Source organism: Haliaeetus leucocephalus, unplaced genomic scaffold (genome assembly GCF_000737465.1).
Source record: "Haliaeetus leucocephalus isolate CR32 unplaced genomic scaffold, Haliaeetus_leucocephalus-4.0 Scaffold306, whole genome shotgun sequence".
Classification (NCBI taxonomy): domain Eukaryota; kingdom Metazoa; phylum Chordata; class Aves; order Accipitriformes; family Accipitridae; genus Haliaeetus; species Haliaeetus leucocephalus.
The window spans coordinates 9963355-9988805 of record NW_010972742.1 but is presented as its reverse complement, the minus strand read 5'-3'; the positions used below and the strand labels follow the sequence as shown (position 1 = coordinate 9988805).

At 44.2% G+C, this 25451-nt stretch overlaps 1 protein-coding gene across 1 annotated transcript in view; it reads left to right on the top strand.

Annotated features, from left to right (window-relative positions):
• LOC104833980 (discoidin domain-containing receptor 2-like) overlaps nt 1–25451 on the top strand; it is a 32432-nt gene that overhangs the window by 3324 nt on the left and 3657 nt on the right. The window contains exons 2-14 of the mRNA XM_010571040.1: nt 1778–1880; nt 4087–4315; nt 8074–8221; nt 8433–8538; nt 11265–11451; nt 14772–15018; nt 16039–16131; nt 16656–16813; nt 17058–17253; nt 18440–18684; nt 21300–21421; nt 21802–21999; nt 24800–25034. Of these exons, the coding sequence (XP_010569342.1) occupies nt 1778–1880; nt 4087–4315; nt 8074–8221; nt 8433–8538; nt 11265–11451; nt 14772–15018; nt 16039–16131; nt 16656–16813; nt 17058–17253; nt 18440–18684; nt 21300–21421; nt 21802–21999; nt 24800–25034 (2267 nt within the window). The remainder of the gene's footprint in view (nt 1–1777; nt 1881–4086; nt 4316–8073; nt 8222–8432; nt 8539–11264; nt 11452–14771; nt 15019–16038; nt 16132–16655; nt 16814–17057; nt 17254–18439; nt 18685–21299; nt 21422–21801; nt 22000–24799; nt 25035–25451) is intronic.

The following is a 25451-nucleotide window of genomic DNA, read 5'->3' as shown; positions in this document are numbered from 1 at the left end:
AACTTTTTTTTTTTCCCCCCCCGCCCTTTCCCCCCCCCCCCCCCCCCCCCTCGATTCTCTCCCCCATCGCACTGGGTGGGGCAGGAGTGAGTGAGCAGCTGTGTGGTGCTTAACTGCTGGCTGGGGTTAAACGATGACAGAGCTCTGTTCCATAGCCGACTGGCATCTGACCATGAACACAGACAGTGGTGTAATGGTGTTTTCTAGTTTTTTGTATGTATTCCCATAATTTGCTTTTTTTCTATATTAAATAATTGATATCATCAGCAAACATTGTCACCTCAGCACCCATCTCCTTTACAACATTATTTAGGAATATACAGAACGTCACACATTCATTGGTACTGAGCCTGACAACAGCTGCAACCAAATCCTATTGAAACAACCTCTGTTTGCAAACATTTCTACATTGAAATCTGTCAGGTAGTTATTTGGCCTGTGGTTGTTATTCTCTGTGGTGGTAACAACAAGGTGGGTTTCATGCCTCTATCTTTTCTTGTAGCTTCTGAACGTGGTGAACAGCTTTATCCAGGTTTGGTACAAGGGTAGCAGTCCTGAGATACAGAAATGAGGAAGACACCCAAGGCAGTGCCCTCGCTGAGGGAAAGGCAGGCGGAACTGCTGATATGGCAGCAGGCAGCGCAGCAGTGAAGATGCCAACTGGCATGCATGCCACTCTGGAGTGACTGAAGCACATGCTGGCACTTGTCTGTGTCACTGCAGACAGGGGAGGGGCTGGGGCTGTTGTGAGCTCAGAGGACAAAGACGAAAGATCTATAGGAAAGTCCCATTTCCTTTTTTTCTGGGACTTGCCATTGACTATGTTTTTGCTTTTTAATTGTTTCATGATTTAATCGCATATAACTTTCTTTTAAATCTCCTGTTGATGTCAGTCTGACAAAAATATCTTGCTTGCCTGTTTTGAATACTGAGCCTTAATGAACACATTAAGATTCTGAGTTTTCTGAAACATCTCTAATACTCCAAGACATATTTAAAAACTTGTGTCAGGGGAGAGAGCTTGGCCAGCTTGGATTTGTAAGCTACGTCTGCACTGTCTTTGGTGTAGTGAGCCATATTGAGCTTGTAGAGCTCCATGGCTTGAGCCAGTTGTGTCTGTACTCTCTGGCAGCACCAAGTTTAAGAGTCTTCTCAAGCCTGGAGAGAAATGCTTGCTCCATGTGAGGCTGGAGGCAGGGAACAGACTAGGATGGGGCAGTGTGGATGGTCAGGGGCTTGTGTTCAAGTGTGAGCTCTAACCTGCAGTGACACGACACAGCAGATGTTTCCATAAGCTAGTCTAGTAATCTGTAATAGAAGCTGTTTAACTTCTCGCTTGTTACTGGACTGGTGAAAATAATTGTTCCTATTTGAATGCAAGTCAAGCATCCAGTTTATTCCAGAAGAAGAAAAATCTTTTAACAAATACATCCATTTTATGTTGCATCATTATTGATAAATAATTTTTCATTGTAAAATAGGCCTGTACAACCAGTAACACTAGTATGGTTTAGATTTCATGTTCTTAAAATGTTTCTTTGTAAAGTTTTTGCCTTGCCAGGACTCTGCTGAATGATATTAACTGTGAGTGTATTTCATTACTTACAATTTCAGTTTATGGTAATTATGAAGTATTTCATCCTTTTTATTTGCATTCTCTATTTTATCATTACCATGTTTATTCCCTAGGCATGATAGCCTTTTAATTAAACTTGTCTGGTGATTTAGGAAGAATTGGTACTGATCTTTTTTTACTTGCTTGTGTTCCCATTTTCAGCTATATGCCGTTACCCTTTGGGTATGCATGAAGGGACGATACGAGATGAAGACATCACTGCTTCCAGCCAGTGGTATGATTCCACGGGACCCCAGTATGCACGGTAGGTTAATCTCTGGCAAAAAATGTAATCCTTTTTTTCATCTAGCTATCCAATATGTGATTGAGGAAGAAGTTTCCTCACCCTTAAAGAAACCTGTTTGCTTAGCTTGTTCACTGCTTCTATGTTAAATCTAGTTAGTGCATAGTGAAAGACCAAGAGGCAATGGTCTTGGTCACAAGCTTTAATACAGGAAATTCTGATTCAATATTAAGGAAAAAAAAAAATCCATCCCCATGAGAATGAAGTGGTGGGATAGGTTACCCAGAGAGGTGATGGTGTCTCCACGCCTTGAGCAACACACTGTTGCTTTGGAGTTAGCCCTGCTGTGAGCAGGAGATTGGACTAGAGACTTGCAGAGGTTGCTTCCGACCCTCATCTTCCTATAGTTCTGTGAATAAATCTCTATATGGATTTGTGACTTACAGGTCAGCTAGAGACAGTGCCCCTGGGATTCTTGTAGAGCGCTTTAAAGTAAATCATAGGAAATCATTTACAAGGATGAACTTTTCAACTGCATCCTATTAAGGAAATGGGCTCAAAAACCTGGAAACTGCAGAGTTAAGGAATTGTTAAAAAGTAGCTAAAGGATTTTCTTTCAATGTCAAGCAGTACTACAGTCTTTCTCATAAGCTTGGCTTTTCATTTTTTGTCATTTCATTTCTCAAAGCTACTAACTGATGATTTGCAAAATACTTAAAAATGTAAGTTTCCTTAGAATTGTTTATAATGATGATACCAAACTTTCCTACAGTTTTGGTGCAAGTTAGATGCGAATTTCAGGTTAACTATGATACTTACATTTTTATGATGAATTTGGGCAGTTCAAAATCATAAAATTCTCCTAGTGCTTGATTATTTTTTTTTTCTTAGTCTGTGGTAAAGCAAAGATGCTAAGTGTCATGTGTTTTAATGGAGTTTGAACAAGCCTGTGGGTCTGAAAGCTGGGAGACTTACTTTCTTCTGAGACAGGGCCTGTCTCCAGTTCTGCAAATACTTCAGGCATCACTTACCATCTGTTACCATCATCTCTTTGCCAGGGCAGCTGGATGTCCACAGGGTGAAGACGTGAAGGCACCCCTCTAGCTGACTTCATTTTGTTAGAGGTCATAGTTGTCCTATGCAGATGTCTGTCCCTGTCATTTCATAGTCACCCTTTCTGCCTTTCTTAGAACTTCTTTTACTTGCCACTTCACCATAAGAAAGATTTGCACAAACAGCTGACCAACCTGAGACAAAAATCTTCTCTAGCCTGTGACTTGACCTTCAGTGTCTCCTGAGTACTGCCTTCCTTGATGCAGGGGTTGGCACTCACCGATCCCGTCAATTAGAGACAGGAATTGCTGTCTGAAAGATAAGGGCCCTTCATGGGCTTGCTGTTTGCTAAGAAATCCCTGTTGCTAAAAAGCCTACGTGGTCTTTTTGTGTCTGGATAAATTTTTCACATTTAAAACTCTCACCACCTTGCAGCTTGCACAGCTGAGCCTACAGAAGCCTAGGTAAGGCAGTGTTTCCTTTAGTGGCTCCACCTGCTGATTGCTACAACGCTCTGCTCGGCATGCAATCTCCAAGGATAAAAGCCTTAACCTTTGCAGCTGGTGTCATAATGTTCAACTTGGAAGCAGACCTTTACATCGTACACCTAGCAGTGTCCTGCACAAGCAGCTCTGATGAATGAAGGAAATGTGAAAGATGCATTGAGATGACCCAGAATAATTTGTAGATGGGCAGACCTTTTCTTTCTAAAATGTATTTTTAAGATCACTCCTCTTTGTGCCTGTTAGAGCTGTAGCAGGTGGTCAAGCAGAGGTTCAGGCCTTACTCTATGGGGTTTAGGAGAAGTGAGTATGCACTTTACTAGCAAGGTGCTAAAGAGCATGCAGTATGCAATTACCTACTGAGTAGCATAGTTGTTTCTGATGAACATGGAAGTATGTGTCTGGGAAAGAAATTACTTCTAACAGTTAATGAAAGATACCTGAAACTGAGGGAGTTGTTCTTAACAGGGCAAAACTGGCTACAGGAGTCTAAGTCTCAATTGACCATCACCCTGAAGGGGAGAGGTATTTGGTAGCCAGCTGTCAGGTCTCACTTGCTGATTTGGTTTCTTTCTCCCAATTCTCAAAGTTTCAAGGTGTTTCCTCAGTTACTGGGAAGGCTGGATCCTTGGAAGTGACTTTTTTTTTTGTGTGTGTGGTTTTCCCCTCAGGTTACAAAGGGAAGAGGGGGATGGAGCCTGGTGCCCAGCTGGCTTGTTGCAACCAGAAGATGTACAGTTCCTTCAAATTGACCTGCACAAGCTCTTCTTCATTACCTTGATTGGGACTCAGGGACGGCATGCCCGTGCCACAGGCAAAGAATTTGCCCGTGCTTACCGAATTGACTATAGCCGCAATGGAGAGCGCTGGATCTCCTGGAAAGATCGTCAGGGCAGGAAGGTGAGTGTAGTAGGAACTGAATCATGGAGCACACAGTCATAAAGAACTAGACTGTAGAAGGCACATCCTCTACGTACTGCCTAGTGCATTGTACTTTATCCTGACTCTTCTGTCAGGCATTTAGCGTCCTCTGCCTTAGTCCTGTGTTTGCTATGATGTTAGACTGTTATTCCCCTGACCTAATCCCCCAGATCCCAGCCATTGCCATCACTGAAAAATGTGGCTCTTCACTACCTTTCTGTGCGTGTTCAAAATATCATGTGAATGTCCCTCTACCAGCCAGACACTTGCTTCTAAATTGGAAGCTGCGAAGCAAATGCCTGCTTTGTGATTAAAAAAAAAAGGAGGGGGTGGCAGGGAATGGAGATGAGTTTCTTGCTAAGTGTTGAATGTAGGGAGCAATGAAGAGGAAGGATTTTAGAGGGTAGGAAATGTGCTGAGTGCGCACACTCAGAGATGCTTCCCTGATCACCACAGTTGTCTCCTGCTATCTCCAGACTTGAGCACACAGCTTAGCACTGGATGTGCTCTGGTCATGTTCATAAGCCTTTATTAAACTTTCCCTGGGAAGGAATCCCCTCTTTCATCTGCAGCTCGTCTGACCTGATCACCCTCCCTCAGGCTGGCTTGTGGAGTCTGAAGACCTAAGCCAGACTAGAAAGGTACTGGGTGTGGTGATGTTTTATGGCACTGGGGGTGCTTTGGAAGTCACAGTGGGGTCTGTATTGCAGTATTAGGTAATAGCTTCTAGCTTGTTAATGAATTATTTGCTCACTCAGACCTTTGATTGGCTATTTGGCCATTACCATTATCTTGCCCATCCCTCACATTTTGGTGTGTGCTACAAACACTGTGTTTGCAGGATGGGAGGGGAAGTTTAAACTCCATGGGGTTAACTGTTCTTTGTCGGTACTTTCTTAGGTGAAGTCTGTCTGCATCTTGAGTTATACCAGAATTCAATTGGTTACACTGTCCACAAGCAGCTAAATGCTCCTTGTCTCCCACCCCAGTCCTGTGCAGAGCAGTGTTCTTGGGCCCTCAGGACTGTGTTAGTGTCAGGTGTTATGATTTAGTATGGGTCAATTTTTGCAAGATCTCCCTAGGCCATAATAAGGTAATGAGCATGTATTCAGCTGTTATGATGCTATAATTTGAGCCATCCTCTATTCTATTCTATATATGTGGAAGTACACATATATTGTCAGTGTGTGTGTATCTGTTCCCCATTGCATGAGACCAAAAGGTTTTCCCTCCTGGTATACTTACAGAAGATGCTTCTGCTCCTCTGTTCCTGCTGCTCTGGACATACAGAATGGGGTGCAATTCCTGCCATTTCAGCTCCTCTGAAAAATGACTTTCCGTAAAACGTATTTTTCAAAATGTGTCACCAGTAACATGTCACATATTCCATTAGTGAATCCATATTTCAGAAGCACTGCTGTCTGGTCAAATAATTTGGTAAAAATGACCTGTAAAAATCATTCTGACCTTGGAATGAGGTGCAGATGGAGGTGCAAGATCCTAATCTACTTATTTGTATGCATTAGGAAGGCCTCTTCCAGTCCTGTGGTTGATAGATGCCCAATCACTGATATTTCAGTGTGACTATGTGAGCCCATCTTGGTATGTCTCTGTCCAAGGGGATCACACAATTGGTTTCAGTCAAAAAACCAAACAAACCCCTTCACTGTGCTGCTAAGTTTCAGACAGGTAGTACATGCTGCTGCTTTACCAGTAAAGTCACCTCCAGCTTTAATTTGCTCAGTAAAGGCAAAGAGTCAATTTGGGGTCCCCTTGACTAACTGACATCAGTTAAGGATGGTCCTCTCCATTGGCACTAATGTTGCATGGCGCAGCACCATTAAGTCCTGGTCGCTCATCAACTTCTGGTATCAGCCACCTACAGTTGTTTGCCAGCAGCACTGCTTTGTTCTTGATGTTGGGGACATTGGCATCAGTAGCTGATGGAAACTGGTGCTGAGTTTGTTCCACATACAGCTAATTCACTTCGGGTTTTTTTAGCCCTGAGAAACTGTGTGCTCAATAGCAGCAACCCCACCTTGTGGAGGTGCTATGCAAAGTGCATCTTCTCTTTTGCTTCTCAGAAGATGTCTGTACAGGACAGGCAAAAATGTCAGCTCTTCCTCTGTGGAGCTGGTTCAAAGATACCTTTTTCTGAGGGGGGTGGCTGAAGCTTTCTTCGTTTTACTCTGTCTGCACTGTGTCCATCTAGGACTTTTTGGCTTGACATATCTGCCACCTCAGAGATTCCCTGCCAAATAGTCAACTCCAGAGGATCTGTCCAACTTCTGTGATGAAGATGTGAGATATTCTGCCATATGTTGTCTGCTCTTGGGTTTTATCTCCTATCAGCAAGGTCTTGTGGAGCCAGCAGAGGTGGCTTCCAGGCCTCTTGTCTTAGGCCGTCTGATGGCCAAAAGGGTTAATCACTGTCACTTGGTTCCTGAAAGCAAGGATTACTTAAGTGTCCCTACTTCACTTGAAGAAGTCATGGGTGTTTCTCCTAGGAAGAGGGATATTAAGAGGCTGCAGATTTAAAAGCCTGTTGAGGAGCTGAAGAGGATGAGGAAGCAAGCTTACTTTTTGGCTTTCCTTCTGTTTTCTTTGGTCAACTCCTGGGACTGTGCACCTTTGTAGAACTGTCCAACCAGGTGCAGGAAGCTGTTTCACAGCTATCCTGGTGCAGTCCAGTAGACCACCAGATGTGGCTGGCTCTTCTTCAGGGAGATGCAGTCTTTGGAGTGGTTTCTTTTTGTGATACAATAAGGTCTTTCACTCCTTGATGGACTGTCCAGCCATACTCACTCTCTGGAGATCTTCTCTGCTGCCATGAAGACGCAGCCACCTTTCTGCTCCCTTGTTGGCCTCCCTCATCTTTTAAATTGCCTGTACATCAGCAATTGCAATCTACATGGTCTTTTGAGTAACTTCAGTCTGATTCATCCTTCCCACCAATAGCACCTTTGAGCAGGAGCCCTCACACTTGTAATTCAGACTTTTGATATCAAAGGTGTTCTGATTTTGTTTCCATAAGTCCAAATCCTTTCAAAAAAAATCTCTTAGGCACTTTGTGTCCACTGCTGGGGGATTGACAGCTTCAGCTGTTTCTGCACACTGACTGTCAAAATAAATAGTGGATTGTTCTCAGAACCATAGTGAAACTGAGGGGAAGGGGGAGGGTGAAAGTCTGTGCCATATCAGACTGTATTTCAGCAGGATGGGGTGACTGTGGTAATGCTGAACACTTCAGTTCAAGACATCTGTGCAGCTGCTTGCACTTTCATCCCCCAAACACTGCAGCACCTCTGGGATTTTGTTGGCTTATAGAGAAAGGACATCAGGACCCTCCACCAGGTAACTAGTGATGAGGGCAAGTGCTCATTTGCCTGTTGTTAGAATGTACATGGAGGCTCACTTGAAGAAAGAGAGGTTATGTACTAGTAACCGGAGCTCTCTGCAACATATAGTCCACATGTACATTCATCTCCCACCTGCCTTTCTCCTATCCCTCAGAGTACTGCCTGGTATGGGTCTGCAGTGGACAGGAGGTGAAACGGTAGCATCCTTCACCCTGTAAGCCATGTACCAGGTAGGAGGAGGGGAGCAGCAGCAGCTAACCCTCTGCAGATACTGCATGGGAAAGCTCCCCAGTGTCAAATGATAGGGTACAAGTACACCACTGTACAAATGAACAGCACAATAGAGAGAAGTTGCTAGTAAGGATCTCTCTTCTCCAGGTGATCCAAGGCAACATTGATACTTATGATGTGGTCTTGAAAGATCTTCGGCCTCCCATCATTGCTCGTTTTATCCGGGTGATTCCTGTGACAGAGATGCCAATGACTGTCTGTATGAGGGTGGAGCTCTATGGCTGTGTCTGGTATGGTAAGTAGCAATTTCCATGCCTGTCACTGGAAAGTAGTCCTTATATACAACGCTGACTGGGACTCACCTGCGTCCCCACACGTGCAGAGGGAATCCCAGGCCCACGGAACTGCTTCTGTTGGTCCACATCATAAATAAAAGGATCATATGGACAGAGATGATGGAAGGCTGCTGCTGCTGTATTTCTGAGGTATATGGCCTTCTTTTTTAGATGGTTTGGCATCCTATAGCATCCCTGAAGGAGGGACAATAGCGGCTCCTGGCTTCCCCATCGTTTATCTGAATGACTCGACCTATGATGGATACCAGGAGCGCAGGTGGGAGAAGTCGTCCTGTTCTCTCTCGGTCACTGTGCAAGTTATCTCTTCTTTCCTACTTGCCCTGTCACTAGTATCTTGTATCCCAAGCATTTCTTTGAGACCTCCAGAGCTGCAAGCTAACCTACTGGTTCTCCAAAGCATTGTAAGTTTGTTATTCCAGGCCCTTTGATGCATTGTTAGTTGCTGATTTTTAAAGGAGGGCATGGGATCAGGATGCATCAGATTAATTTCCCCCAGCTCACAAAGGCTGGCAGGAGAGAAATAATTTCTTTGTTATTGGAAGTTGTCGTTCCTTCTCTTTAAAGAGAAGAGTGTGTCTGTATACAGCTAAGTGCTGTCTTTGTTCATAGCTTCCATCTTTACATGATGTGATGACACAGTCCTGGTGTGTCCGATTGCCTTAAAGCCCTCCTTACTCTTGGTCTCTAATTGTGACCATATTCATTGCACTGATTTCTTTGTTGGTTCAGGTATAGCCTTAAGCTGTTGTTGATACCACAGACTGTAAGGTGCTGCTACTCTTTTGTTGCCCCAGATTGGAGTTAGAGAGCCGGCTGGACCTTCTACCTGTGCAGTCCCAGTGTCCCTGGAGCAGATGAAGGTCCTTCCCCTCTTCGTTGCCTTTGTTGCTTCTGCAGTTTGACATCTGAAATGCATTCTCTAGCAGACTGCATCTTAAACTGTTGCAGGAGGTCTCCAGGGTAAACTGGGCATCCGAGAAAGTGCGCAACACCTGAACTCTAGGCCTGCACTTGATACCTGTGAGCTTCTGGACAGATTTGAGATATTGTTTTTGAAAACAGAGCTCTGGTGGACTTGAAACAACTTGGAAAACTGCATCACTCCCTGTGAGAAGCTCCAGGTCAGCAGAGGCACCACTGCCAATGTGGTATGAGAGGAAGGTGGCCGATTACTCACTGTAAAGATTTCTTGGGTATGATGCTTTTCCAATTTGGAGTCAAAAAGCCTAAAGTAACTGGATTTTGACAGCTCATTACAAGGTCTGTTAATTTTTCACATCACTGAAATTAGTTAGGTAGGGTGGCATGTTATTGACATTTTGAGGTGTCTGGTTAACCTAATAGTTGGCTTTCATGGAAGGAGAGTTCATTAAGAGTCTGTATGTGAAATGTTAAATAACTGGCTGAACTTTCAGACATTTAGTGTGACCACTTTCTTTGCTATAAGTACCGATTTGAGTGTGTTTCAGCAGCTTGAAACCTCAGACAAACTTGGGCATGGGTATCTTCTTGAGGCAGCATATTCCTGCCCATGCAGGAATGTGCCTAATAAGTGATCTGACAGTGTCTCTTCAGTGACCTGGTGTCATCCATTGACTTAAGGTGCTTTTATTGTATGTCCTGCTTCAGTTGACGTTAAAGTCCTGAAAATTTTTAGTGTTGCCTAAAATTTTTTTTTATGCTTAGAGGTGATTTTTTTAAAATTATTTGTGTTTTTTCATGCTGGAGGTTAAAATAATGGGTTGGAAAGTACATTCTTCATGCTTGTAGGATGTTGCAAGATACTGGGTAACAATGTCTTTATATGTTAATATCTGATGCTTTCAAGCTGAACTGATATAGTAGGGATTGGATATTAAAAAAAACAAAATAAATTTACGCGCAGAAAGATGTAGGTGTTGCGCTCAGCTGTCCAGCACTAGCTTAGGAAGCTGGCCCTGCTGGGGAGTGTCAGGGAGCTACAGATGTAGGCACAAAACCTGATGTGCTAAGCAAGGATTCTTTCAAACTCCTTAACCTCTAGGTCATGTGCCTGACTGGCCTGGAAGCAGGAGTCTGCCTCTTCCAGCTGTTAATCCTGTTTTGGAGTTCAAAGGCATGCATACCTGTGCAAATTCTAGTTTGAGACAGGAGGGCTCACCTGGAATGGACTTGCAGAGCTTCAGTGCATGTAGCAGCAGCCCAGCCCAGGTTACAAAGACTGCCTAGAAGCAGCTGAATGAAACAGGTCCAGGGAGCAAGTTCAGGCACTAATACAGCTGAACTGTTTGCTCTTCCCTGCTATAGGACAAGGGACATGCCTGGGATGGCTCCCAGAAGGCAGGTGGGTCAGGAGTGTACCACATCTGGCATCATTTACTCTGGGACAGTGCTGGAAAACTGTATGGTGGGCTCTGCACTCTCAGATAAGAAGTAGAATGAGGCAGGGTCCTGGGCAAAGAGTCTAACCAGCCTTGGAAATGGAGCTGGTAACACTCTCTAATTACACAAGGAGCAAAGCCAGAAATTATCCCAGTTAGAACTGGCTGTGGCTGGGTGAGCTGCTCATGGTCTTGCTGTTCTTTTTCCTGCTTTTCTGTGCCTGCCTGCAAAACTTTCCCCACTGGTTCCCCCAGGACAGGATGGAGCGGTGTTCCTCCCATTCAGCTCCATGATGAAATGCTGCAATTAAAGCACTCTGTTTGGAGACCATACAGTGTCATTTTCTGTAGTCTTAGTTTTGATTCTCAAGAAACTCTGCTTGTAGCTTGGCTTTGTCAGGCAAAAACTTCAGCCTTTTCCTAAGCAGGGAAAGATTTTAAAAGCCCAGCCCAAACAACATAAAGGTGATGTTGCATAAGAACAGGGAGTGAGTTCTTGTCCAGGATGGGTTAAGAGTAAATAAACTAATGTTTTCCTGGTACCAGTTGAAGGACCCACGTGCTTTCACATATGAGTTCTCCTGGCTGGTATTCTGCCTAACTGTTGGTTCTTTCTTGCTAGGCACTTGTATGGTGGTCTGGGCCAGCTGACAGATGGTGTGCTAGGACTGGACGATTTCACACAGAGCCATCAGTACCGTGTGTGGCCAGGCTATGACTACGTTGGCTGGAAGAATGAGAGCTTCAGCACAGGCTCTGTTGAAATGGAGTTCCAGTTTGACCGACCACGGAACTTCACCTCCATGAAGGTAGTCAGCGTTGTCCCTCTCCAGCAGTCTGGAGTGGGGTTTGGGTCTGCATGCTCCCAGGTTGCCTCTTTGGGTCTTCTTCCCAAAGCAGGAGGATACAAGGTGCCTGACAGCAGAGTCCACTGTAGGCAGAATTTGAGCAGCAGATGTCCCAAGTTTGCTAGTGCAGAAAAGTGAAGCAGGGGAACACTTGCCTCTCCAGAGCTTGGACACTCTCAGTATTTGGCTTAAAGGAATAAAAAACAGACACCTGAAGCAGTGGTTAGGCAGCTGAGGATGGATTTAGGATGTAGGCTAGTTACTGCCTAAGGGCTGCCTGACTCACCTTTCAGGTAAAAGAATGTGGTTGTGCTTCCATTTCGACCAAAAATTTCTCCAGATGCCTCAATCTGTGCTTGTGCTGTGGGAAATTACTTAAACACACAGGAAAAGGATGAGCTGAACTTTGAGTCTGTAGTAAACAGCAGAATCTTTTACAAAGGATTGGTGGCTTTTCTTGTAGAGATTTCAAATGAAGGAGAACCCACCACATCCTTAAGTAAATTGTTTTGGTGGTTGCTTACCCTAGTTTTATTTTGTCTATTTTTAACTTGCAACCATTGGCTTTTAGCCTGCTTTCACTGACAAAAATAAGAGTCCTGCCTTCTCAGAAATTTTCCTGCTTCTACACTGTGATTAAACCACTCTCTTAATCTTTGCTTCAGTAAACTAAGTTGGCTGAACTTCTTAATGCTTTCCCTGTGAGATCCAGGGTCATTTTTGTAGCTATCTTCCAATTCTTTCTTTGCCAGTACTCCTTGGGTATAGAAACCGGAACTGGGTGCAAGCTTCCCATCAAACTGCATAAAAGAATGGTACCAATTCCCTGCTTTTGGATGATTCTTCTTTGTTTATCAGTCTTGTGATCATATTAGTCCTCCTAGCCAGTGGATAGGGAGCCAATATTCATTAAGACTTTGGTATCATGCTAAAAGTCAGTTCAAATTTATTGGTGTCCAGGGTAAAAGTCCAGTGTAGAAAGCATCACTTAGAATTTGTTCCCGAGTTCACTACCCTGAAATGAGTCAATCCTGAAAACTTCAGATTATTTTAGGAAACTTTGATTTATTTTTTTCCCCATTTAATTTATTTTATTGCTAGTGATTCTGCAGTCTCTTTCAGATCATTGAAAAAGGTTGCAAATAGCCTTGAGCTAGGAATACATTCCTGTTAGAAAAACACCTAGAGAAGAACTTGTGCCTTAAAACTTGTAAGACTTACTAGTTGCCAATTTTTAATCAAATTAATATAATTCATGAGTTCATACTATGTTAATTGGAGTCAGATGTTATAAGTAAATCAAATGCCTTGCAAAAGTCTGTCATGTAAACACAGCCATTCTGAACAACCAAACACACAAGCTCGTAAAAATAGCTACTTCATCTAGTATTTCATTATAAAGCTGTGTTGATTAGCTTAAATTATTCTTGATTATTTATTGAATGTTGCCTGTTTCAGCTTTGCATTTAATTTGTATAGGCTAGGTGGTCTGTAAATACTTTTTTGTACCTTCATATCTGTTAGCTTTATCCCAGTCTACTGAACTTCCCCAGTATCCAGAAAAGTATTAAAAATAAACGTTAGCAAATACTGCAGCTGCATTGCAAATTACTTAGACTTGCATATTGTAAAATTGGACTTTAGTAGGTGGTGTTTCAAATAGAAAGTGTCTCTGTATCAGTACAAGATGCGAACATATCCAACTCCTGTCCAAATAGGGCACAAATTGTATATTGCAGGCATCAGGCTTTCCTGCCTTGTTATGGATTACTATTTCTCCTTATTGAATAATGTTGTCTAAGCTTCCTCTGTTCCTAATTATACACAAATACCCTTCTTCTGTCTTTTTACTGCTCATCAGGCCTGTCGTCCTCATTACTGCTTCACTGCTATTCAATACAAGTCCTTGCAGAGGCCAAGCGATTAATAGGCTTCAAAGCTGCACTTAGTTTGGAAACTGTTGTTGTCAGAGTTGCTAATAACTCCACAGTCATTAGGAAGTAATTTCTAGAGTTGCTAGGGAGGATTGGACGACCATGACTATGAAAGTGGAGTAGTCTGAGGGATACTGAAGACTTTAAGGGGGACCTTATTCCTTCTGGTTCCTGGTCGCTGTCTGCAGTGCCAAGATACTGTGGTCCAGATCTTCAGGACTGCATGGCAGAACTTAAACTGTCATGGTGGTTTTTGTTTTTTGTTTTTGTTTTTTTGTTTTTTTTTTTTTTTTTTAAAAGGTGCAGGGCAGCATTTGCATTGAAGACAGAGAGTGGAACAGCATAAAGGATCCTTACAAGCCTTGTCCCTCTTTGTGAAGCCTGCTTCCTTGGAAGTGCTGGAGGCCTGGGAGAGTGCCAGGTGTTTGGTGTTGATGGGTCTGCAGTGCCGCAACCCAGGAAGAGGGAGATGTTGCTTTTATGCTGTAGCTTCTTGGTTTGAGTGCAGCTCAAGAGCAGGAAAGGAGAAAGTTGCTATCAGCTCTTGGGAGGGTAAAACAAACCTCCCAAGTATGGAGGTGTCAAGTCAGCCTGAAAGCATTTTGTGAACCACTTAGTCTGAAAGCGGACTATGTGGAGCTGTAACTCAGAGATGAGAGGATGCCTTTGTTTTAGTGAGATGTTAGCTTGGCAGCGTAGTGATTGCAGTTTAAATTCCAGCATCATGAGCTACACCAGTGGTGCCATTGCAGCAGGGACAACCTGGCGATGAGCCACCAGGAGAGGCTGATGGATGCAGGCTTACATGATGGTTTTCTTAAAACTTAGATCCTCTGTTGTTTTCAAGGTGCAAGCACAGCAGAAGAGCTGCTGTATGTCAGGGGAATATCTTCTTGAGCTTGTACCATTTATTTTGGAAGAAATTAACTTAGACTGCAGATGCTGAAGGCTTTCTAAAAGAGGCTAGAGCCCAGGTGTGGTTTTTCATTCCCTTCTTCGGATATATATTCAAGGAGAATTGGTCTGTGGGGCTTTAGATTAGTACAGGGCTTGTTTGATAGATTTTTATATGGGCCTTTTGAAGACCCTGCCGAAATTTGACCATTAATGTAGCTTTTGCATGTGAAGTTAAGAGCTATTTCAGAATAACTTTTTGCACAAATGTTCTCATTGCACACTACAAGTGGCTGGAGCTATACTGAAACAAGTTACTCATTCTGAGTTAGGAGTATTCATACAGGGAGATAATAGAAATAGAAAATCTTCATGAACAGAAAATCCGTGAGGCTTGATTTACTTTTTAGTAGATCTTCCTCCAGTCTGATTGATCTATTCCCTTCTTCCTAGGTGCATTGTAACAACATGTTTTCCAAGGGGGTGAAGATCTTCCAAAAAGTGGAGTGTCTGTTCAAACCACGCCTGATTGCAGACTGGGAGTCTGAACCTGTTGGAGTGGCAACTGTCTTAGATGACAAAAACCCCAGTGCTAGGTTTGTGACTGTCCCCCTCAATCAGCGTGTAGGTAAAGCCATACTTTGCCGCTTCTACTTTGCTGACACCTGGATGATGATGAGTGAGATTTCCTTCCAGTCAGGTGAGTATTCCTTCAGTCAAGCAGATCTGGTGAAGGACAGAGAGCAAAAGAGATGATGTGAGGTGCAGGACATGTGGGGTTATCATGAGTGCAGGGCACTGTGGGGCTACATGATGGGGAGGAGGAGGTAGTAGAAGCACTGAGAGGGTTGGAAGGGCAATGCAGGGGCAGAAAGATCCAGTCTACAGTGGATGCTTTTCAGGCTAATATTGATGCACATGTGCAGAAGCACAACCAGGGCAACCAAAAATTGGACTATAGAGCATTTCTTCTTTTTGAGACAGTTGCCTGCTGGTCGTAGGGTTGATTTTTACTTCTCTTTACCAAGTATTTTGTTATGAATAATTTAAGTGTATCTACAGATGATAATGAAGTTAGCACATTATGAAAAATAAGAAGCTGACTTTTTTTTCTAAAAAAATTCTTAACTATGATGCAGAAGTCAGTGCCATGAGGTGCTTTAAAAGGCTCTAAAATGGAATGGACAAGAGTCTTGGAGAAAACCGCCAGCACTGACAGCGAAGTGATCTAGCTGTAGCTTCCTACTGGAAGGTCCCTAATCAGCTATAGTGAGATGACATTCCTGGGGAAGGAGCACTCTGATTGCAGCTTGTTGCTTATCTTGCTGATAGCAGCCCCTCCTGGCTACCCTCCGTCACACGTGGGACTTGGCAGACTCTTGGTCTAGGCTGGGATGGCAATTCTTGCAATCATGCTAAAATGGAAAAAAGGCTCTTGCTCCAGTCCCGTGTCTGGCCAAGCTCAGGGAAGCATCCTACACGCACTGGTGTTTTGCTGTGGTCAGGATGTACGTGCTGCTCAACGCAGAGGCTTGTCCTGCAGGTGTGCTGAGAAGTGCTGAATGAGCAGGTATCTCTGCTCATGCTGTTCATGACCTGCTGCATGGGTCTCAGCCCTGTCCTCCTTGGGAAGGTAGGGGTGGTGGTTGGGATTGCACTGACCGCTGGTAGGAGCAGGGAGGTTGTTTGTTGAACTGACACCTTCCCTTCCCTTCCACAGACATGGAGAGTGTGAATCCTAATTTTGTTACGGTAGCCACAAGCACAACGGATCTCCTGGAAACAGAGTGCAATGTTACTGAGGGGACCTGGGGTAAGGACTTCTGTCACTTAGCTGTGCCAAGGCCTCAAGTGTTGAGGATTTCACAGTAACATCCTAATTAACATAGTCTCTCCCTCCATTTCTGGAGATCCAAGTATGGCCTGGTTATTGTCCTCATGCACAGGGGCTGCATCTTACAGTCCTCAAAGCCTCAGCTATTTCTCCTTCCCTCAGCTGGCCAAGGCTGCCTCAGAGTAAGCGGGCTGAAGGCATATGTGCAGCCAGTGAAACTCTGAAAACTGTCTGTTCTAATACGGATCCAGTGCAGGAATCTGTTCCAATGCTAAGAAGTCTGATTGCAGAAGTCCTCTGCACAATTCTTAACTGCAAGGCTCCAAAATGAGGATTTCTGATAAGAACAAAATGTGAATACAGCTAGTGTTAATGCTCAGGAAGCTGCCTAAGATCTTTTCTGTGCCAGACTGTAGGAAGGGACATGTAGGAGGTTAGCCAGCACAGGTAACAACCTGTGCTTTGTTAACTCCAAATTGTTCTTCATACCTCTATGATTGCAGAAACCACATCTTCAGTAACCAGCACCTGGATAGGAGAGAAAGCAGATGACTCCAATACTTCCATCCTTGTGGGCTGCCTTGTGGCTATTATTCTTCTGCTCCTGATGATTATAATCATTATTCTTTGGAAGCAGTATGTTCAAAAAAGGTTGGAAAAGGTAATACAATGGGGCTATTTTGCAGACACAAGTTCAGTACTATGCATTAACTCTAATGAGCTCAAAATTATGTGGAAAGCACAGGGTTTCCCCAGCTCCATAGAGCAGCTAAAACTCTATTCTCACAGTAGGGGAGAATGCCAGCCCTATCCCAAGATATTACTGGAAAGTGCTGTGGCTGCAACCAATACATTACTTAACAACTGAGTATTGCCTTAACGGTTTTTTTCTCTCTCTTTTGCAGGCCCCACGTCGAATCCTAGAGGAGGATGCCACTGTTCGCCTCTCCTTCTACAGCTACACCATTGCCAACAACCAGACCCAGATCCACCAGTCAAACCCCACCTATGAACGAGCTTTCCCACTGGATTTGGAATATCACCAGCCAGCCACACTGCTCCAAAAGCTTCCAGAGCTCTCCCAAAGTGCAGAGGATTCAGGTAACGTAATTGTCAGTCTCCAGAAGTTACGTGTTTATTCTTCTATTATTTCTCTCAGATTTTAAAATGTGACACTTCTCACTAAGTGATTTCTCTGACTCCTAGGCAATACAATACTAACCTAGGCACCTAAGACAATATTCTGGAGCTCTGAAACTTTTTAGCATGTACTTTGGCAGATGGAGCACCAGCCCCACTAGAGGGTGGTGGCCTTTTACTGTTGTCTTTGAAGACTGTGTTTATACATTAGCCAGGTCATCTTTTAGGAGCTCGTTTTGGCAATCATAGCAATCGCATGTCATTCATCTCATCGGCTCCTTGGCAGTGGAGTTGCTGCCTGCAGCCCTCCTGGACTGTCCAGACTGGCTGGCGGAGAAGACCTTTAGCACCTTTTCCTGAAGCAAGGGCTCTTTGAAATTCCCTTAGAAAAAAACAGAGGGAAATGTGGCAGAGAATGTCAGTGGTGCCCTGGCTTCCAGCCCCTGGGGAGCTTTTGGATGCATGCAGAAGGGAATGTTTCCAACAGTGTTTTGTACTCAGTGATGGCAGTGCTGATTAGTGAATGGAAGGCCAGTGCTGTATTCCTCAAGCACTGACAGGTTGCTAAGATCCAGCATTATACTACACAGGGAGACCGATTGGATTGAGTCAGGATGTGAATTTGAAGCAGAACAAATGTTTGGTGTAATACTGACCAGGGAGTTATTTATAAAGAGCTATCCCATGATATTTATGTGAATAAGCTGTAAGAGGTAGTGTAGCTTGCTAACAGAGTACATGGAAAATGGAAACCTCAACCAGTTCTTGTTGCAGAAGGGAATCCAGAGCAAGTTTGACGTTGCAAACAACATCTCTGCGTCAGGTAAGGGGAACATGTCATATTTAGGATGAATCAGAAACAGGAAATCACTCCAGACTCATGCCTCCATGTCTGGGCAAGAACTTGAGCTCTCATAACTGCATAGCTGGCACCTCACAGGTATTCTGGTGTCTGCAGAAGTGCTGCTTGTTCTGGTTTAAGCCCTAGTTAAAACAAAGAGTTTTCCACCTGGGTGTACCTTGGTACAAGGTAGTAGGCATGCAGCTAGGCTGAATTCCCAGAGGTCTGCAGGACTGAGAGGAGTGGAAGCTGGGCCATACTGGTTTTAAGGGAGTCTGACTCTGCCTGTCTTTGGTTTCCCCTTAGTGTGCAGTGGGGACTATGCTGAGCCTGACTTGACTAAGTCCACTCCTCACCAAGGCTTTCAGAACAATGTTCCTCACTATGCTGAAACAGATATTGTCCACCTGCAAGGTGTGACCGGCAACAACATGTATGCAGTCCCAGCCCTCACTGTGGATTCGCTTACCAAGAAGGACATCTCAGTGGGTGAATTCCCAAGGCAGCAGCTGCGACTCAAGGAGAAGCTGGGAGAAGGACAGTTTGGAGAGGTACAGCTATTCTCTTCCACTTTTCCTCCAACAGAAAGGAGATGCCTGGCAGAGCTGAATCTTCTGAGCTGCCTCTCTGGCACTGCTTCATACTTGGGGGCTGAGGGGAGGGTTCTGCATACCAGTATTTTATTTAATACATGTCTTTGCATTGGGAAAAGCTGATGTCCTTTAGGATAGGCTTTAGAGGGCCCCATTCTGCACCTGTGAGGCTGCTGCTTGTTACCATATGAGTCTTTCTCAACAGATGAACTTTGCAAACTTTTTCTGTTCACTGTCTATATCACTGTTTATGACCTTATAGAAAAGACGTGGGGATGGGAATTCGGACTGTTTCATTGTCTTCCATGGACATCTCAAACATGGCTGTCACCCACCTTTAGGCGTGTGAGTTTGAAAACTCTAGCAGTGACTCCAGCCAAGACAGATGGATCCTAGCTGTAAAAACAGCTTTCCTGTGCACAGATGCAGGTTTTGGTGGGGCTCTGCACGCTGACCCAGGCAAAGACAGACATTTCCCAAGCACTGTGATCATATTCTTTAGCATTGCTGATTGCTCAAGCCCCAGTTTGTGTCAGAAGCCTCAGGCAGCATGATACATGCAACTGTCACCTTCCAAGCTTTCTCTTTACTCCTTGAGCTCCTTTCAAGTTGTGAATGTTTTCACCCTGCCTTTTCTTCTCTCCCTGCTTCATTTCCACACTATCCCTAGTTCCATACTGAATAGGTCTTCCCCTCTCCTGCTCTCACTTTTCCACTGTCTGTTTTTTCTTCCCAGCTTTTGCTCACTCACGGCCTTAAATTCTACCTGCATTTTGACAAAGCACAGCCTTTTACTGACTGCTTCCTCCTCTGTGATGTGTCCATCTTTATCATTCCTCCCTTCTGACAACACACCTTCCCTACCCCAGCCCCTTCCCTGTCCCCCTCACTTCTTTCTGGATCATTCTGTGTATTGGGAAGGTGCTGACATCCTCAGCCTCTTCACCTGGCTGTCAGTGTAGCCCTTTCTGCTGTTGCCTGGATCCTGCCCTGTCTTGGGCTGTGCTCCAAAAGTGAAACAGAGAGGCTTTTTTTCTTGTTGTTTTGCTTCTGGTTTCTCCTTCCTTCTCATTCCTGTCCTTCTAATAACTGTCAAAGCTTTCTCCTCCTCCTCCTTTGTGTTGTCAAACAGCAGCAGCCAGGCTCTCCCATCTCCATTTTCCTTGGAGATTGATTCAGAGACTCTTGCTTTCCTCAAATTACAGGCTCTTTCCCTTACTTTTGCAAATATGCCACATCACATTCTCCAATCTCTCCTTCTCACCTCCTTAGTCTTTACCAAACAGGTCATCATCCTCTGGCTTACCGTGCAGTCTTGCTTCTAGAAACATGGCTCATTGCTTTTTTCACCTCACCACTCAGACCTTCCTTCTCTTTCAGTCTTTTTTTCTTCCTTGCTCCTAACCATCCACTCCCTGGACTCAGTGACACATTACCTGTGCTTGTAATACATGCACTTAGTACCATGGCTCTCTTTCCTGTTCCTAGTCTTGTGACTGTACTTTCACCACAGCAGATTGCATTCTCCATGTAACTGCAGCAGCATCTTTGTAATTCTCGTTTCTGTTTGTTCTGTGGGTTTGTCCCATATTCTATGCTGTCTCCTTTTTCTCCTCGCCATGCTTGTAACATTAGTTCTCGCTGCTTTCTTCATATAAAATTCATTAAGCTCCCATTACATTACCCTCACTGCTGCAAGTCTTTGACTGACACATCCAGTCTACTCCCCTCCTCCAGTACTTTTTCCTATGCCACACACTCGGGTCTGTCTGCTTTCCCCACCCCAGCATCTCTTGTGCAATTCTCCATTTGAATATTCATTCTGATAACTTCTTAAGTGTCTTGTCACCCCTTCTTATACAACCTTGGCAGTAATTTTATGGTTTTATTCATTTATTTATCTGAAGAAACTTGAAATTCTGTGTACTCATTAGAGTATTCAACTCTGGGTGAGGTGTTCTTGTCACCCCCACACAGATGCATACACGGACACACAGGCACACATGTGTTTTCATCCTTTTTTTTTTTCTGGAATTAAAGGACTTTGGATAGCTGTCTAATTCCTGGATGCTCCTCAGTTAAGTTTGAGGAGTGACTCAAGCTGGGCTGCAGGACAGTTCTGGACTTGTATGGCTGGTGTGATGTGCTCTACATACCAAACCTGCTGCAGCTGTGCTGTTTGCATGCACATGCAGATTAAAGCAGACAACTCTAAGCACAGTGGCCTTCCTGAACACCTCCAGTATTTGCTGGGCGAATTGGACTGCCCCACCCAGTAGTCTACTGCACCAGTCTGCACACATGCAGTAAATTCAGTGTGTTGGGGACACATCAGGCTGCAATACATGTGTGTTCCTACGTCATGGGCTATCTAGTGTTATGTACACATTTTGTCCAGGATCTAGGGCCAACCTATGGGCTGTTTCTGATCAGAACAGTGTCACCTTCATTAGATCAGTTGCTTAGTCATTCTGCCAGCGGTGACCAAACCGGTGACCTCAATGTGACATTGTTTTCCTCTGGTTTTCTGCCTGTGCATGCTCTCATAGTTGCCTCTGCCTTCTGTCCTGCAGGTACACCTTTGCGAAGCCGATGGCCTGCTGGAATTCCTGGGAGTCTCGTCTACAGAATTCACTCACCAGCCGGTTCTTGTAGCAGTGAAAATGCTGAGATCAGATGTCAACAAAACAGCCAGGTAAGTGCATCTGCAATGCTGACCATCTGAGAAGGAAAGCAAATACTCTCCAAGCAACAGTTTCACATAGGTTAACCCTGGTGACTTCTGTAAGAGTGTGTCATGTGTCTTTGGTTTATGTTCTGTGTGTTCATGTAAGGAACAGGATGCAAGCAGGGAGTGGGGAATAGGAATAGACATAATGTCAAACTGAAATGCTGTATTAATCCTGTTTGCTGGGGAAGGGGTCAATGTTGAACACAAGCACAGAACCAGCTTTAAAACTTACTGTGTGCAGAAGTGTAAATGTCTCTGAACTGAGATTTTCTTACATGCTGCTTCTGCTTTCCTTAGACAAAGGAATAGTTTAGGATTCAAACCTGTGTTTTCTGTTTTACAAGAAATGATTTCCTGAAGGAGATCAAGATCATGTCACGGCTGAAGAACCCAAATATCATCCGGCTTCTGGGTGTGTGTGTGCGTGATGACCCACTGTGCATGATAACAGAGTACATGGAAAATGGAGACCTCAATCAGTTCTTGTCGCAGAGGGAGATCTACAGCAAATTTGCCATTTCAAATAATATTCCCTGTGTCAGGTAAGGGGAGCTGCCCATCTTTGGGTCAAATCAACAATACAGAGCTACCAGTTTCATCTGCTGTGTGCTCCAGGCAGTGACCTTCCTCCAGCCCAGCCATTGCCATGGCACATACTGTGGACAGTAGTCCTGCTTTGTATGGGAGGTTGTTCTTGAGGCGTCTGGAGGTCTGTGTTCCCATGAGGTGTCCCTGACTGTGGGCTGTTCTGGTCACGGTGACCATCTTAGATGTATTGTTTGCTGATGTGACCATCTGTTTACGTTAGTGGGCTTGCATCAAATATTTCATTAATATGGGGAGCCAGTTGCATTACAGCAAGAATTTGGGGATGAAAATCAAGAATGTCTCTTAGGCTTTTAGGAAGGTTCATATGTTCTCCGGATGTCTAAAGAATATTACATGAGGGGAGTTGAGTGTGGAGCTTCCCTAAGGAAAAATTTCATCAGTCAACAGAAGGAGAATATTTGGCAAAGAAAACCATTTTCTGTCAGCGGTGGCACTTATCTCCCTCCTCTATGGAAGGATTAAATCTTAACATAAAGCATCTCTACTATTGCAGAAATCCTTTCCTCAGAGGAGAGTTGTGTGTAGTACTAATGTATTCTGCTCGATGAAGAAACCTGCACTGATGAGAAATTGCTGCATTGCTTAGCCTTTGGCATGTACCTCCCCAAAGGATTAGATTTATTTATAGTTCAAGAACTAGGTAGTTAGGCAGAGCCAGTTCTGTTGATGGACTAGAGAGGAGGTGGCTGGGTCTTACCATGGGTTGAGACACCACCAATGTTTCTGCCAGTAGCTGGCAGTGGTCAGTGGTCCTGTTGGGGACTGTTAAACTGGTATCCTGCAGTCATGACACACCAGGAACTGTAGGGTGGGAGAGGATTTGCATCTGAGTAGAAACATATTCTAGCTCTCTCCAGTCTCCTGCCCTTTCTGCACATCTGAAACAGCTTTCACCTTTAGACTTGCAGCTTTTTTTCCTAGCCAAAGCCTCAGACTGTCCTTCCTTTATCTCCTCCTCACCTCTTACCTGACTTCAGCACTGTTGCTCACATTATTCATCCTTGGTTTCCATTACTTGGCTCTACGTCTAGTTTTTCTTTCTCTCCAGCTCATCCTTCACCCTCTCCTTTTGTCCCTTCCAGCCAGATACAGTTTCACATTAAAGGAAGCCAGTATGACTAGCTCAGATATATATCTACATAGGAGTTGTTTACTGAGAGTGAAATGAATCCCCCTGCCAAAGAGTGCAGCTTGTCTCTGCTGGTGCCTGTGGGTGTGTAATTGACATGGCAAGGTCCAATCATCCCACCTGTCTCAAGCCCAATATTTGATGCACCAAATGTGGTAACCAGCCCTTTACCTGCAGAGAGGTCACACATTTTTAAGTCCTTATGGCTCTTTGGTGTTTGAAATCCATCTCCTTACTGTCTCTCTGGCTATCTAGCAAATGATGAAGATGAGTTTGCTGAGAAGTGTCTCCTGTCCTGCCCCTCTGTATGCAGAGCTGCATGCAACAAGCCCTGCAGAGCTTGCTGAGCAGAGGGGCAGGGAGCCAAAAGGTAGCTGCTGCCCAGGACCCTGCCAGGGTGCAGGTGGGACAGGAGAGACTGGGCTTCTTGAGTGGGAAGAGCAACAGCCCCAGGCAGGGAGACAACTGCAGCTGAGCAGGGGGAGGGGAGAACAGAGGATCTTGGAGGCTATGCCCATTCCTATGTGAAAAGCCAACAACCAGGTTAACAAGGTACAAGTGGGTGGCAGAGTTCCTTCTCTGGGGGCACAACAGGTCCACCCAGATCAGGAGAAACATCGAGCTGACTGTGGGACTGGGCCAAGTGTCACCTTCCTGAGTTGTGGTGTTCACCATGCTGAAAGGCTGGGAGGGCAGCAATGACCAGACCCTCCTGCCAGTGCCTCTGAATTGCTGTAGGGATAGCTTGGCTATTGATTAGAATAGATAGATTGGATCTATTATCATTAGAGGCGTCACATTATACCATGTAATTTAGATAACATGGTAGAGCTTTTCTCATTGCCACCAGAACACAAAGAGGAGGAGACTAAGACTTTCTTTTTCTGACCTTTATCTGAGAAATACTGTGAACAGTTTATTAGATTTGTTGTGAGCAATGCTTGGTTGTGTGAAGCATTTGAGCGTGCACAGTGGGAAACAAGCTGAGCATCACAGAATAATAGTCTGTAAAGAATGCCGCAAGTCAGATGGTCCAAACTCTGTCTGTGTATCACACAACTTATTAATATTATCTTCATTTTGCTAATGGGGGAATTAAAATTATATTAGATGGAACATACATGTTTATATTTTCAGTAATATTAAACGTATTAAAAAAAAAGTAACCTCTCTTTAATGTTAAGTGACATATATATATTAATGTAAGCATCCAATAGTGGCAGTGTTTGAAATACTAGGCTAAGCAGTTAAGATAGGAGATTCTGAGATTGTACAGCTTAATTTTTCATGTGTCTGCAAAAAGTTGGTGCTTCGATGCATAAACTCTTTGAAAATCTTGAGATTAATGCTTGATATTAAAAATCTAAAGGATGTCAAATTTTAAGGGCCCTGAATTTCAGGGACAGCTTGTCTGTTCTTGCTGAGTCAGCTCAGGAGCTTGGCTTAGCCTGGCAGGTGGGGGGGGTAGTGCTTTGAAACTAGACAGTTTAGTTTCACTGTTATGGCAGAAAATAACAGGTCACTGTTAACACATCAAATGCAAGAAATAGTTGAATGTGGGTAACTATTGATTTTTCTTTTTGTTATGTTTTCTTTTAACGCAGCTACTCTAACCTGCTGTACATGGCCACCCAGATTGCCTCTGGAATGAAGTATTTAGCATCTCTGAATTTTGTGCACAGAGATCTGGCAACTCGCAACTGCCTGGTGGGGAACAACTACACCATCAAGATTGCAGACTTTGGCATGAGCAGGAATCTTTACAGTGGGGATTACTACCGTATCCAGGGAAGAGCTGTATTGCCCATACGTTGGATGGCCTGGGAAAGCATCCTCCTGGTAGGGACTGCACAAAACCATTCTTTCTCCCTTCCTCTGATTTTCACTCTGCCCCTGAAACAGTAACATGTGTATGTGTAATGGTCCTTATAGCATCAAAATGTATGCTACAGATGACCCCAGGTGAGAAGTCCGTTAGGTTGTGTTGGACATAACTCATATCCTGGGAGAGGAGTGTGTCCTTGCAAATACAGCACAGATCATAGAATCATAGAATAGTTTGGGTTGGAAGGGACCTTTAAAGATCGTCTAGTCCAAACCCCTTGCAATGAGCAGGGACATCTTCAACTAGATCAGGTTGCTCAGAGCCCTGTCCAGGCTGACTTTGGATGTTTCCAGGGTTGGGGCATCTACCACCTCTCTGGGCAACCCGTGCCAGTGTTTCACCACCCTCATCGTAAAAAATTTCTTCCTTCT